Consider the following 15845-nt stretch of genomic DNA (forward strand, 5'->3'; position numbering starts at 1 on the left):
ATATCCATTTCCTTTCACCTAAAAGAAGGAGGAAAAAAAAACACGAAGAAAGAGAGAGAAAAAAGAAAGAAGATATTGCATTTCATCCAAACACAAAAATCAAATTGGAAATATTATTATTTTCTTAAAAAGAAAATGGGGGACTGGAGAGGTAACCAAAGTGGAACTATTTCTCACTCCACTAAAATCAAGCAATGCCAAAATCAAGATATGCCACGTAAAGGAGGACTTTAAAAAAGGTGTCTAAGATGATTGACTTATTTATTAAGTTTTTAGGATTTACATTATTACATAAATAATTATATATATATATGGAAAATATTACAATTTTAAGCTTGACAATGATACAAAATTATTGAGATAAATTTATAATTGTTTTTGAGAACTAAATAATTTCTCAAAAAAAATTATTAATGTTTTTTGGTATTATAATTCCAATTTTGTTACTATGAAAATTAATTTCAAAATATTTTATATTTATTTGAAGAAATACCTTTATATCTTTATATTCCAAATGTCTTTATATATTTATATTCCAAATGATGAATACATATTTATTGGTGTGTGAGGGATTGTTAAACAAGACTCAAATCCATTATAATGATATACTCATCATCATCTGGCCATTCCACATCTAGGAATTAAACTAAAATAGGTAAGATAACAATATTTCTCCCAACCACAAAAGTTACATCCAATTGACCAATTTTAAAATAGTTATAAATATATACAAATCATATATTAACTTGTGGCTTCCTTGAATAATGAATACAATATGTTCTTGGAATATGCCTTAAAACTAGTTTTTCTTGACTAAGAGCTAGTCTTCCTTGGATGTAAGCAAATAGGTTAACGACCCAAGACCTAAAGACATCTTGTAATTCAGGTGGAATGATTTTCCTTGAATAACAATGATGAGTCAACCTGCATTCATAAATAGTAATCAATAATGATTATCCTCACTACTAATTTGACAACTAAATTATGAAAAATTTTCCCATAATAAAAAAAATAAAAATAAATAAAATAATCTTCCACATACATAAATTTTAACAAATGGCTTTCTTCTCTATTTCTAATTCAAATTTTGAATTAAACTTCCATAATACTACATCCAAATTATTCTATATATCAATTAAAAACTTATAACATGAATAAAAAAAACTACTCATATATAAAATATTCTCAACTTAAAAGTAATTAGCTCTAATTTCCCAAAAAAATATGTCAATTAAATACTTGTAACCTGAATTAAAAAAACTACCTGTATGTAATATTCTCAACTTAAAAGCAATAATCCTGGATCCTAAAAGCATAATTTGATTATTCCTAATTTTGATAAAAACATGATAACCCAGGATTACCCAATAAATAATAATTTATAAAAAATATTTATTAAGTATTAAATTTTGTTTTATCAAAGCATTAATATTTATCCATACAATTTAAAAAAACTATCATGGTTCGTGAACCATTATTATTCTCACTATTCAGAAGTGAAGAATCTTTAATAATTTAATTGTTCATGGATAAATAACAGTGCAGTTACACTAAACATGTATCTAAAAATAAATCGGCATTTGTTATATAATTTTTATTCTGTGAGGAAACTAACTTGGCCAAAGAAAATTTGACATGTTGAGAGGTATTGACATTTTGACAAGAGGGTTCAAGGCCATTCATATTGCATTCCCTGAACGGCAGTGACTTATAATTAAAGTTGCAATGTTGATACGTGGAGTTTTTCGTTGCATTTTAAATATTTATATTTTTCCAAGAACGAGTTGTGGCTTAGAATTAAAGCTGCAATATTTACAAGTACAGCTTCCTAGCTGTAATTTAAATATTTTTCTATGAACGAACGACATTTTGACCTGAGGGTTCAAGGTCATTCATATTGGCATTCCCTGAACGGCAGTGGCTTAGAATTAAATTTGCAATGACATTTTGATATGAGGGTTCAAGGCCATTCAGATTGGCATTCCCTGAATGGCAGTGGCTTAGAATTAAAGTTGCAAGGTCATTCATATTGGCATTCCCTGAACGGCAGTGGCTTAGAATTAAATTTGCAATGACATTTTGATATGAGGGTTCAAGGCCATTCAGATTGGCATTCCCTGAATGGCAGTGGCTTAGAATTAAAGTTGCAAGGTCATTCATATTGGCATTCCCTGAACGGCAGTGGCTTAGAATTAAATTTGCAATGACATTTTGATATGAGGGTTCAAGGCCATTCAGATTGGCATTCCCTGAATGGCAGTGGCTTAGAATTAAAGTTGCAATGTTGACACATGAACGACCTGTGACTTAGAATTAAAGTTGCAATATTGACACATGAATTTCGGGTTGCATTTTAAATATTTTTCCAACCTAGAAGTTACACTCCAATGTGAGGGCTAAAATCTTTGACTTAGAATAAGTTATTCTCTTATTGTTAATTTAATATATGTGTTAAATTTAAATTTAAGAAAAAAATAAATTTTTATTTTTTTAATATTTTACATACATTTTAAATATATGTTTAATTTTTATATATAAATAATATGATATATATATATATATATATATATATATATATATATATAGTTATAAAAAATATTAATCATCATTAATAAAATAATTTATTTAATAAATATTTATATCATATAAATAGATATTTCAATTTTTATATTATTTTTAAAGAAATAAAGAAATTTATTATTTTAAAAGTACTTAATTAAAAAACCTAAAACTTAGAAATACAAATAGTTATCTAATTAATAAAATAGAAATTTATAATGATTAAATAAGAAATACAAAATTAAAAGAAATATACTTTATCTTATTCACCTCATCAAAGCAAGTCTTTATCTCTTGAAAGTATATCAATGACTAGATATCCTATGTATAACCAAAGATTAAACAACATGGAAGATGAGGTATCCTAAAATTGCTTATAATTCTAACTAAAACCATCACCTTCAGTTCAAGTGAGAATGACATAAGGATGCCAATCTTGACTTTAAAGTGAGAATGGCATAAGGATACCCAACCTTGACTAGAGCACTGAGGGATAAAGGAAGAGATGATTCTACTTAATAAAGATAATATTTAAAATACAATCACATCAAAATTTAAGGAGAAATTATGGGGTGACAAGGAGTTAGAAGGAAAAAATAAATCTAAAATATTATAAAAGGTGATGAACCTAAATTTTGACCAAAAGTACCTCTTTGTCTTGGTTAGTGTAAAGAAGAAAATAAACATTTTTAAAATAATAACAAATTGTCATGAGCTCCATAGTGAAAATGGGCATTTGTGAACTCCTAAAATACCATGTTTAAAGAGTTCATCACGTATGTGATACTCTGAGAATTGAAGATTGAAGATGAAAAACACTTTCTCTTAGACTTATACTCACATTAAATATAATTTTCTAAATATTTGTCACACTACCAACTTTTTTGAGTTTTTAGCTTAAGAAAAGTATGGAATTGAAGATTGAAGATAAAAAACACTTTCTCCTAGACTTATACTCACATTAAATATAATTTTCTAAATATTTGTCATACTACCAACTTTTTTTACTTTTTAACTCAAGAAAAATATGGTGATCTTAGAACACTAATTTTAATATTTTTTTGAGCATATAAATACAAATCTAAAAAAATCCAAAAAAACCTCTTAATCGTAATCTAATAACCTATTTAAAACTTTTAAAAGTTCCAAATATTCTCTTCAACTATTTTAATTTTAATAAATATTAATCATCATTAAAAAATAATTTTTTATATTATAATATTACTTTAATTTTTATAATAATATAATAATAATATTTTTTTATTATAATATTACTTTATTTTTTATTATTATAATATTAAAATATATATGGGAAATATCATATTGAATGAAACGAATTCTATTATAAATATCACAAAAATAAAAAATAAAAATAACAAAAATGTCATAATGAATGAGACGAAGTTTATTATAAGAAAAAGAAACAAAGAAAGAGAGTTAGATACCTTATTGTCAATGTCATATTGAAGGACACCATGGTTTTTCTTCTTATTGTTTCCACGACACCTCCCTACTTTCTGCTTCCTCATCCTCAACCTATAACAACATAAGAGAGAGTTAGAAGGAAGAGGCTCAAATGCATTTGAAATCCTATACCTTCATTCATTAACTGCGGTAACATTTACCAATAAAAGTAACGTGTAGTGAAATAATAATAATAATAATACGTACGCATCTTTAAATAAACTTAACTTACTTACAAATTATAGTGAAACCAGTAAAAATAAAGTGTACCGAAAATAATCTGTAAAAATAAAGTCTACGCGCCTCACTAATAAACTTTGAAGATGTGATTTCATATTGTCATCAACCCATTGTATGCCCTCCCACCAAACCTGTGTGCCCACAATTGATCTTAAACTGCGCAGTTTCTCCATTCCCTTGGGAAGTGTGGCCAAATCATAACATGCCAGTATCTTCAAAACACGAAGGTGAGGCAATATTGCTTCATTCCACACATCATCATTATTTGGTGGCCCCGCAAGGCTTTCTAACCTCTCTAACTCATCGAGAACCAACTTCTCTAACCTGGAATATCCATCTGACCTGCCAGATTGTCCTATACCCAACCACTTCAAATTAGGCAACCGCCTCAACGTCAGAGACTTTAGATTGGGCAACCGCTCCAATGGAGAAAGCTCCCTTAGATGGGGACAGTCAACCAAATGTAAGTATTCAAGGTGTTCAAACTTGCAAGTGTACTCCGGCAGACCCGACCCTGGGTAGTGATGGATAATGAAACTTTGAAGCTTACTCATCTTCTGCATGTCCTCAGGAAGAACATCCTCCATTACATCATCTCTGTCGCCGCCTATTTCAAAGACCAGGCATAAGTGCCTCATCTCTAACCAGTTTCCCATTATGCCCACTTCCATTCCTGATGACGCCCAGTTTCCCTCTTCCACATCTACCCTTACACGTAATCCCAGCATCCTCAGATTTCTCAGACTCTTCAAACTCCAAATGCTTGCTCTTGAGTCTGCGTCCACTGCACTTAACGTAACCTTCTCTGTAGCAAGTGTGCTCAACGAAGTAAGTTGAGAGATCTCATGTGGAATTGTCCTTAATGTCTCACAACCCCTTAGACTAAGATGCCTGAGATTCTTAAGCTTTCCAATCCCAGATGGCAATGATTGCAACTCCTTACATTTTGAAAGATCCAACAATTGAAGGGAAGAAATATGAGATATCTCTTCTGGCAAATCCTGGATCCCGAGATCTCTTAATCTCAGAAACTCGAGCTGTTTCAGTCGCCCCACTGACGATGGGATTGAACTTATCCTAGGGTTGCCACTCAGATCGAGAACCTTGAGAGACGTCAGGCTGACCAGAAATCCCGATGGAACCTCTGAAATTCCAGTAGAAATTAAGGAAAGACTCGCCAGTTTTGGGTGTGTGAACTGGGTGGGCAAATTTCGAATATGAGTATTATAAGAAAGTGATATCCTCTTGTAATAATCATTGTGAATCTCTGGGAAATTTTGCAGGTGTTGGCCTGCCTTGAATATACATTTTTCCTCCTTCTCGCCAATGTAGATAGCCATGTCACGAATAACATCATGTATTCTTATACGTTGGCGCTCTAGAAGAATCCACCCATTCTGGGTCTCCTCATATGGAACATTATGGAACAGACAACGATCTACAAGAAGGTTGATGTAGCTGCGGCCAATGGCCATGTCCGTTAAATGGCTCTGCTGCTTGCTCCTCACGAGCCCCTCTGCAATCCATATTTTCACTAAATCCTCCACATGGATTTGGGCATCTTCAGGATACATAGCACAATATAGGAAGCAATTTTTTACATTTGAAGTGGGCAAAGCATCATAACTCAGTCTCAAGCGTTGATACAGTTCTGGATCAACGCGGGGATGAGTATCTGGAAAAGAAGGGTCTGCAGTTTTCATCAATTTTAAAGAAATCTGCCAATCCTCTGCACTGGTTTTGCCGAACATTGCTGAAGCGATGACTGTTAATGCCAAAGGCAAACCTCGGCACTCGTCTGCCATTTCCCTGGCAAACTCCTGTATGTCCACAGAAACAGAAACAGTGTCGTCAGTGAAAACTATTCTACGAAACAGTGTCCACGACTCATCAGGAGAGAGGGGTTGTATTTCAATAGACTTCTCTGCTCTCATTTCTTTAATTAGATCTCTCCTCCGAGTAGAGAACAGGACTTTGCCAAATGCCACACCTAGTTCCTGCAGAGCAAGAGGACTCCACAAGTCGTCTAACACCAGAAGAAATTCTTTGCTCTGCAGAAATGCAGACAACCTCATCTTCTGCGTATCGATATCGGAATTGCTGGGCAGCTCTAAATTTATTGCCTTTGCAATGCGACTCTGCAAGTCCGAAATTCTATAATCTGCAGAAACAGTCACCCAAATCACATGTTGGTAGACATTGATACAATTGTTGTACACCATTTTGAGGCAAGAAGTTTTCCCAACTCCCGGCAGGCCGGTTACTCCAACTATGCCAACTTGGGGATCAGTAAGCCATTCCTGTACCTGTCTTTGAGCAGAATTTATGCCAGAACCCTCAAACCCAGAGGTCGGCACATCTTGAAGCAATGCCTTTTGCGGTGCTGATTTGGCAATCTGCTGAGCATTAACAATTGCTGAGAAATCGTCTATAAGGTGTTGATAGAGTTTATCGAAACCTACCTTCCATTCTCGTATTTGCTTTGGGAGTCTCACCGGCTTGCACACGAGACATTCGAGACACCGTTGCCGTCCCTTGGATCGATGAAGTAGGCTCTGCGCTTCTTTAACGGATCTTTGCAGCTCTTCCAATCCATCCTTCACAGTCTGCGGGGGAACTCTCTGTTGGTCCTGAAAGATGGTGCTGATATCCCCTACAAGTCTGTCCATACGCTCCAAATCAGCTTCTAAAATCTTACGGTTTTCCTCTTTCTCAATAACATCTTTCATAAGTTCAATCACTGGATCGACGACAATTTCGCGGATTGTGGCGCTCGCAACTCCGGTTAAAATTTCCATGGCTTTATAGCTTTCTTGATGTTCTTGCGGCAGGAGCAGAGTAGACTTTCTTGATGTTCTTGCTGCAGGAGCAGAGCAGAGTCGGAACAAAGCTACCAGAGGCGGGAGATGGATTTAGCTGAAGTATGCAATTTGCGATCACTCAAAGAGAGCTTGAAGCATGGGAGGAAGGAATGGCATCCAGGGATCTTCACAAACTGTCAAAGTTCATGCGAATATGGGTATGTCGCATTCTTCACAAATTGGTAAAGGTTGAAGCCTGGATAAAATAGTGCGGGACATTCGGGGCGTCTTCGGTCGTTGTTTCCATCACGAGAAACGAGACAGACACAAGTCGTAAGGAAGTGAACAAAGAAGCGATGGGTGCGCTGTAAAAGTGAAAATGTTCAATAATGTTGCGATGACAGTCAATCAAATTCACAACGAAAGTCACCAACGATGCGATGGGTGAGTTAGAAAAGTAAAAAGGTTCAATAACGGCCGACAACCCACAATGATCGGCTCGACTTTTGTGATGACAGCCAATCAAATTCGCAACGAAAGTCACCAAAGATGCGATGGGTGAGTTAGAAAAGTAAAAAGTTTCAATAATGGTCGGCTCCAGGGTTGGAATTTGACGGGCATTTTGCCCGTCAGAGACCAGTTTACCCGTAAAATACGTTGAATTTTTTTAAAAAACCGTCTGACCTGACGTGTTGGGAAGGAGGGAAGGATGCAGAACGTATTTTTGACGGTTAAGGTTTTTAATACGTTGAATTTTTTTAAAAAACCGTCTGACCTGACGTGTTGGGAAGGAGGGAAGGATGCAGAACGTATTTTTGACGGTTAAGGTTTTTTTGAAAACGTTATTAATATTATATCCCAAGAGTGATACCTTTCCACTTTAACTTGGAACACTATAATAAATTGATAATCATTTTATCAACAAATGAACTTTAGAAAAAAACCAGGTGCTTTAGAGGGCAGTTTCCTCGATTTTAGTTTACAGAAATAGTCCACTGAAATTAAAATTCGTCTGCATAAATTCCGTGATTATGGATTTGACAAGACTCGCTGAAAGATATTATTCATGATCATCTCGCTATTCAGAATTCGGTTATTATTAAGTATTTTAGATTTTTATGGTTTTTTTTGGATTGGAATTAAGTAGGGTATCTTTTAAAGAAATTGTAGATTTGTGTGGATTAAATATTTTTATTTTTTTAATGTCTAAATTAATTAAGTATATTTAAAAATCTCTCCAATTTTAAATAATTAAAATTTGATAAATATAATTCTTTAAAAAAGTTTAGTGTTTCTTATGATGTTTTAGTTAAAAATATACTTGAAATATATTAAGTGAATTTAGTGAATTGCTTTCTATAATATTTTAATATTTTTGGTTTCTTTTTCTCTTTTTTTCAAATATTGGGAAAAATGATTATAATTCAGTGGTGAAATTCACATTGGGGACAATCATCACTAGGAGCTATCCATAATGCAGGTTGAATCATCATGGTTTCACTCGCAGCTATCCATAATGCAGGTTGACTCATCATGGTTATTATAGAAAAACCACTCCCTGGAATTACCCTACTCCGAGTCCGAGTTTGACTTTCACTCTTACCAAATATCTCTTAGTCTTGCCCTATTAACCTATTTCCTTACATTCCATGAAATCAAACTCTTAGCCAAACAAAAGCAATTTTAAGGCATATCATAGAACTAAAAAAAAAATTGTCAACAATTCCAATTTATAAACACAATTCTTTTAAAAATTTGTAAGATTTGTGTGTATATTTAATGGTTTATGTTTTACAAAATCCATCACCAACAAGGTGTGTTATTGAAACACATACTTGTAATACGTTAAGTGGGTTCAAGTAAAATAAAACCTAATTTATTAATTGTACAATACCATCAGAATGAAACGAGTCAGAATGAAACGAGTCTAAAACATCACTGAAAACTATTTTTTAATTTATTAGAATTAATAAATGTAGAAATGGTGTTGAAGAACTCAATTGTAAACATGATAATGTAGATATCTTACCTTGGAAACCTTTTTTTAACAAAACCTTCTAGAAATGACCTTTGTTTGGCTCTTTTATACTTTAGGAATGATTACAAATAGAAATTATAAACTTACAGATAACAATGTTGCGTATTTTTATTCCTAGGCTTCACATTCTTCGTCTTTCTCTATTTTCTTTTGTGCCATTAATTTTGCAAGATTTCAATTTTCCATGGGTAAATCCATTTAGGCCCCTTTTCACCTTTCATTGATTTGCTTTCTTGTTGATGAGCTTGAGGTGCATGTGAGTGGACCATGCCAATTGAAGAGAGCTCTCAAGTGAATTCGAATATGCACACACATAGAAAGTGAAACATATTTTTATTAAAGTAGGAATTACGATACTTACAACTAGCACAAAAGCACCTAAAGCCTAAGGACACAACCAGGAAAATGGATTTGAGACCGTTCAACAAAGGTTATTACCTAGTCTCCTTAAATATATGTCTACAAAACTAAGTGATCAATAAGCATCTAGTCTAATAGAGACTTTATATCATTCATATATATATATATGCCCACAACACAACAAATTTGGCTTGGCTTGAAATGGTTTGTTCATGATGAGATCTCTTCAGATGCTCAATCTTAATATGATTGAATTCCCATAAGTGTCACCTAGAAGGTACAAGGGGAAGAAAACATATATATTTCGTACTCCTTAGAAGGAATGTTGTTCAATAACTCACAATTCGTTCATTTGATTAGGGTAAGTTGGATTAGAATCTAAGTCCAAATAGTTTCCTTGAAATCCAATGAATATGTATCTACCTCTTATGCAAACATCATTAAAATTCTCACTTGAATGAATCAAACAATCAATCCATGAGTGTGTTAGTGCATCATTGAACCTACATAACTAAAAGAACAAAACCTCTTCCTTGTCACAATAATTTTGGACCACAATCTTGCTTGTTCCCACTTACTCTCCCTGAGTGTATTGGCCACCCACCTTTATTGAATTGTTTGGGCCAGAGGTCTGTCACAGTGTCACCGACTCACCACTCACTTATGAAAGTTATCCTATGTCACAATATCACCTATGGAATAGTGGAAGTGTCGCTTCGACTACAATTTGCACCAGATATCGAGTGTCTCAACATATCACTTAAAAGATTTGAAAAATATGGCTCATGAAGCTTATGAAATACTAGAACACTTTTTATACATTGTACTTATTTGACTACAAACTCTCCACGGTGGACCCTCACATTGATTCCATGTGATTATGATCATGGAGAGGATGCAGAGGATAGTCCATCTCATAGTTTTAATTTTTTGGTCATCTTATACGTCCCATAAGAACTCCTTAGTAATATCATGTTATGGCATGTTTGAGTCAAGGACATTTGATTTCAGAGTTATGCAGATTTTATTGTGAGTGTTTCATATAATTTCAAACCAAATTTCAGAATTCAATAAGTCATTTATGTGTTATGGTCATTTTGTTTTTTCTTTTCTTATGATAGATATGTGTTTTTAATGAAACCTTTATTAGTGAAGCGTTAATTTATTATCAAAACATCACCTTTGGAAGGGCAAAATTTTAAACATAACGTTTCTTGAAGGGCAGCATAAAGACCTAAAACGTCAAAAAAAAATTGTACGATGGGTAAAGAGGAATCCAAATTCCAACCCTGGTTGGCTCGACTTTTGTGATGACAGTCAATAAAATCCAAAACCTATTATATGAAGTGATATATTTTATTTCAATTTATAAAAGTTTTAGGCGGGAAAAAATTTGGTGGAAATTTTTTAACTGAATTTATTTAAGCTATCAAAAAACAATTTAAATTTTTTCACAATTAGATTTTTTTAATAATTCCTTGCCATATTCCATTTATAAATTAGTCATCCAGGTAAAATTGTGGCATCTTTAGACAACATCTTTATCCGAGGTACAAGATTGAAGCGAAGTCCATCAGTGATGGCATGAAATGTTTGGGTTTTCATCTAAAACCTACTGGTTATTCAAAATATGACTGGCTATGGATTTCAGACCGATATTTCAAAAGGATAACTAGATGGGAATACAAGTGTCTCTCTATGGCAAAAAAAGTAGTTTTAGCACAATCAGCGTTGGCCTAACTATCAGTGTTTTGGGCCCATCTTTTTTACATTCTGATGAGTGTAATTCTTTTGCTAAATAGAATGACAGCGAATTTTATATGGGGAAGAAATAAGGAGAAAAGTAAATATCATTTGTCAAAACTATCAGACCTTACCCTTCCAAACAAGCAAGGGGAATGGGGAATCATAGATCTCCGGATCTTCGGGATGGCCTTGCTATGCAAGTCTCTATGGAGAGGTGTTTTTGGGGACAACATATGGAGCAGATCCATTAGGAAGAAGTATATGGCTAATAGAGATATCTCTTTTTGGTATAGGAAGGGGACGATAGGGTCTCCTCAAGGCTCAGCCATCTGGATGAGTTTTCGTAAAATTGAATCATTTTTCCTCCAAAACCTTGCCTGGAGCTTTCAAACAGGTAATAAGGTAATCATAGGTCTTGACCCTATATCGGGTGGGGGAGATGATATTAATATATCACGGCAATTAATAGAGTTCTTCCATCGGAAAGGGATTTTTACCTGGAATCAGGTCATTGCAGAATGGCAGGGCCCTTTCCCCATTTGGAAAAATGCTTTGACTTTGGGTTTAAAAGATTTTTTAGCACAACAGTGGACACAAATTCAGTGGATATTAAGGAACAGGGGCATATGTCGAACTGAAGCAGAGGATGTCCTCATTTGGAAGGGGAACAGTGGAAAGGACAATGCAAATGTAAAAGATATATATTCAACCCTTATCAGGTTTCACTCTTCTCAATCAGTTAACATATTTCCTTTATCATTATGGAAAACTGAGAGCCCTCATAAAATCATCATATTCTCCTGGTTAGTTTTCCATAACAAAAATCTTACTTGGGAAAACTTGCAAAAGAGGAACTGGTCCGGACCTGGAATATGTTTAATATGTAAAACGGAGGGAGAAAATAACTTACACATGTTCCTGCAATGTATTCACACCCTTCAGCTTTGGACGAACCTTGCTTCCTTTTTTGGTTTTAATTTTGTTCTGCATTCTTCACTAAAAGAAGCACTTGATTGGTGGAGTAATCAGAAAGCAATCTGGAGACTTATTCCACAACTAGTTTTTTGGTCAATCTGGAAATGGAGGAATAACACTTTGTTCCAAAACAGAAAGGAAGTTTTTAGGTCTGTTTTTTAGAAAATTATCACTCTTTATAACTCTATTCCTCCCAAGATTTCACAACATAAAAAGGAAAAATAAAAGGAGCAAACAACAAGTCACATGAACTTTCCAAGAGCTTATTTTGATGGGGCGGCACAAAACGGTATATGTGCTTGTGGGGTCTACATAGCCATGGAAGAATATCAGCAGTTTGCCATCCACTGGAATGGGGGAAAAGGAACAAACAATAAAGCCGAGGCAATGGCTCTATCTGGGCTTCTTTACTTCAGCTTATTCATGGTCCCTTCAGATCTATGGTGACTCTAAAATCATAATAGATCATGTCACAGCCAAGAGTTCTATAAAAAATCAACACCTTTCAGGTTGGATGAACAGAATTGACACACTCTGGAGGAGGAGGAAAGATTATACTATACATCATGTCAACAGATCTCAAAATACTCAAGCAGATGATTTGTTGAAGAAAGGGCTCCTAACTCAAATGGGCAAATGGAAAATGGACATAAAAATGGAAGCCGAAACATACTCGATTCAGGATTTTTCTCTACCTGGCTCATAATTTTACTTGTTCATATCAATTTCCCAGGTATGTTCCCTGCAACTGTTTTTTCTTGCTCATATTGCATACTTTCTCCCAACTGGAAGATGACGCTCCCAAAAGGGGTTTTTCCCTATCTAGGCAATCTATCTGGCAAAATTTTTGCTTTTCCTCAGGTATACCGCACATATACATCTTTTCTTTTTCTGGGACCTTTTGGTATAATAGGCTTTCATACATTTTTGCACTACATTGTTCCCCTACAGTCTGTATTGTCAAAGAATTTCTCTCATTTCAGTCTATAAAGATGTATTGGGCATTATCTAATTTTAATATAATCAAGCTTTTTTCGTATTGAAAAAAATGTTGAATAGTTACAGCATTCAAAGATGGGAGGATTTGTCTTTTGAGAAAAATAAATCTTCAAAAGGGTTTTTAGTGATGGTAAATGTGAATCCATATATGATGGAAGGATGCAATGTAGGAGTTCTACAGTTAAGTCAACCCCAATTAGTGTTTCTAATGGAGCTCTCAAGAACAATAAAATGGTGATATAAAGAGAATCTTCCAATGATTACTATGTATAAAGAAATAGAGCATCATTATGTAACATGACATTTTCATGAGTAACTATTACAATTCAAATAGACATACAAAACCATTTATTCAAATAAACACCAAGCAATTGATGTGTGAGCAAAGCAATTATTTAAAGACAAAAATATAAGTGCACATTGTTATGATGAGAATTTAACCTTGAACCTTGGTGGTAGTTTGCTACTAATAGAAGTGAAGGCCTTCATCTCAACTCTGTTTCCAAAATTGCAATTCTCATATTTTCCCTTGACCTTGGCTTGTTGCCCCTCAAGTCCATAAAATGCAAACATCTAAACCCATAAATAACCAAATTGAGGCTTCAAAATGTTAATGCTTCTATTTGTTTTAAATGGGGATTCTTGTCTTGCTATTAGTCACATGTGTGTTATTTCTATCGATGCTCCTCCAGTGAGCAGATTTTTCGATCATGTCTTCATATTTCCAACTTTAAAATAGCAATTTCCAACCATGAAAAATAGGTTGTACATAGGTAGGTCACACCAAATCCAGGTTAAATTATTGGTTGTGACAAGTATCCAATTAAGGCCCTTGATTTTTGAGATTTGACCGATCCACTTCCATTGAATGCTCCATGGCATGCCAAACATAAAATAGCCATGACCATGAATGATTACATCAACATGCAAATAAAGAACAGACTAATGAAATAGTATCCACCATAAAAGGTCATTAGAGTAATGAGCCCAAAGAAGCCCCTAAATTATAAAGAAAATAATAGTAATGCAAAAAGGCTTAAACCCAAATTAGACGGAACCTTAATTCAATGGAAGAGAGCATTGACATGAATGTATGTTGATTGTTTGGAAGTTGTAATTAGTACACATGAATTCAACAAGAATTTCTAAAGGCTCCCAAGCCTTCGATGATGGTTGAGCATGGAAATAAGATGTTAATCAAAGATGTTTTTGATCCTAGTAAATGATTGTTGAACTACAAAGATTTAAAAAGAGAGGCAAACAACTTCCTTGCCTACAAAGGCACACTATAAAGGGGTGCAAAGGCATCCATGTGGGGAATTTGTAACATATATTCATCTTGAGAAGAAGTGTGGATGTGGCTTGGAACGTTTGAGACAGTAGAAAAAGTGGCATTGGTTTATGGCAAAGCTACTTTGAATATGAGGGGAGCTCATACCTTTCTCAACTTTTTTCGAAACATAGTGGTGGAGGCCCTCTCACAGGAACTCAAAAAAAATTATGTCAACCTCCTTTCTTTCAACTTCCTAACCCTTTAATAGGTCAAATGATGGTATGTCAATGTATAGGAAAAGGCCCAACAAATTGTTTTTTGAAAAATGTCAGCGATTTAAAAAAAAAAATTGCAAAGGTGTGTATTGGATGGGTATGTTGTAATCTAGTGAAGATTGCACATAGTTACCAATAAACAAACATCAAATAGACACATGATAAGCATATAAAATATGTAAATATACACAATAATGGATAACCAACATAAGTGCACAAATATATCTTATTATATGTTAAAACCATAACCATAATTGTTACATCGTATTCAACTGAGCCGACTAGCTCCTCCAACATCTCCCCTGCCCTCAAAACCTTCTTCGTCCCAAAGAAGGGGAGAGTTGGAGTGTAACAAAAGCTGACAAAAAGAAAGAGTCTTTACATTCATGACAGTGGCTCTTAAAAGCAAAATGCTAAGTACAAGTATTACAATGAAGAAAGCTCAAATGGAACAATTGGTGGATCATGGTCGTGTGCCTATGTTGCTACAGTCAAAACCTATAAAGTTGTCTAAGATGATTGGTTCATTGTTTGGTTGACTTCCTCTTCATGATATTGTTGTTCTGAAGAGGTAGCATATGTTGAGACACTAGGTGCATAAATCTAATGGGTAGGTCGTTGTGGGTGTGGTGATGTCAAATGTTAGGTCCCTATAATACTAGTATATTCCCCTTATTGTTATTGTTAGTGTATCCCCCTATTGTTATTGTTGTGTCCATGTATCCCCCATGTTGTTATTGTTGTGTCCCATAGAAATCCACTATTGTTATTATTGCGTCCTTACATTATTATTGATATGTAGGCTCTGATTATAGTGTGACCCATTAGATGAATATATATACCAAGGAGGTCTTATCATTTATAGCATCCAAGAATTGTTCATTTATGTAATGTAAAGGAGGTTTCCCCCTCGAAGTGGATAATTTTTAAGTCATTGATCTATCTTTTCTTCTATTTTGTGAGTTGGTTTCATAACATTTGGGATCAGAGCTTTGGATTCTAGGGTTTCGCTTCTTCAAACATGCCATCTTGGAATTTTCGCTGTAACGTTTTTTCTACGAGGCTTCAGAAGCTGAAATTTTGAACACATGGAGACGAAATCTTGGTTAACGTCA

The 15845-nt window shown here is 34.2% G+C and overlaps 2 protein-coding genes across 2 annotated transcripts in view; both read right to left on the reverse strand.

The window, feature by feature from the left end:
* LOC149244879 (putative disease resistance protein At1g61300) overlaps positions 1-7061 on the reverse strand; it is a 42781-nt gene extending 35720 nt beyond the window's left edge. Inside the window, exon 1 of the mRNA XM_089436396.1 lies at positions 4395-7061. Coding sequence (XP_089292522.1) covers positions 4395-7061 — 2667 coding nt within the window. The remainder of the gene's footprint in view (positions 1-4394) is intronic.
* Positions 699-15845, reverse strand: part of LOC149244880 (putative disease resistance protein At1g61300) — a 58086-nt gene continuing 42939 nt past the window's right edge. The window contains exons 3-4 of the mRNA XM_089457585.1: positions 4005-4095; positions 699-924 (exon numbers count right to left, since the gene is read on the reverse strand). The gene's annotated coding sequence lies outside the window, so the exon portion shown is untranslated. The remainder of the gene's footprint in view (positions 925-4004; positions 4096-15845) is intronic.

Source organism: Pinus tabuliformis, chromosome 7 (genome assembly GCF_031772625.1).
Source record: "Pinus tabuliformis cultivar Carrire ecotype Pingquan chromosome 7, CPIR1, whole genome shotgun sequence".
NCBI lineage: Eukaryota > Viridiplantae > Streptophyta > Pinopsida > Pinales > Pinaceae > Pinus > Pinus tabuliformis.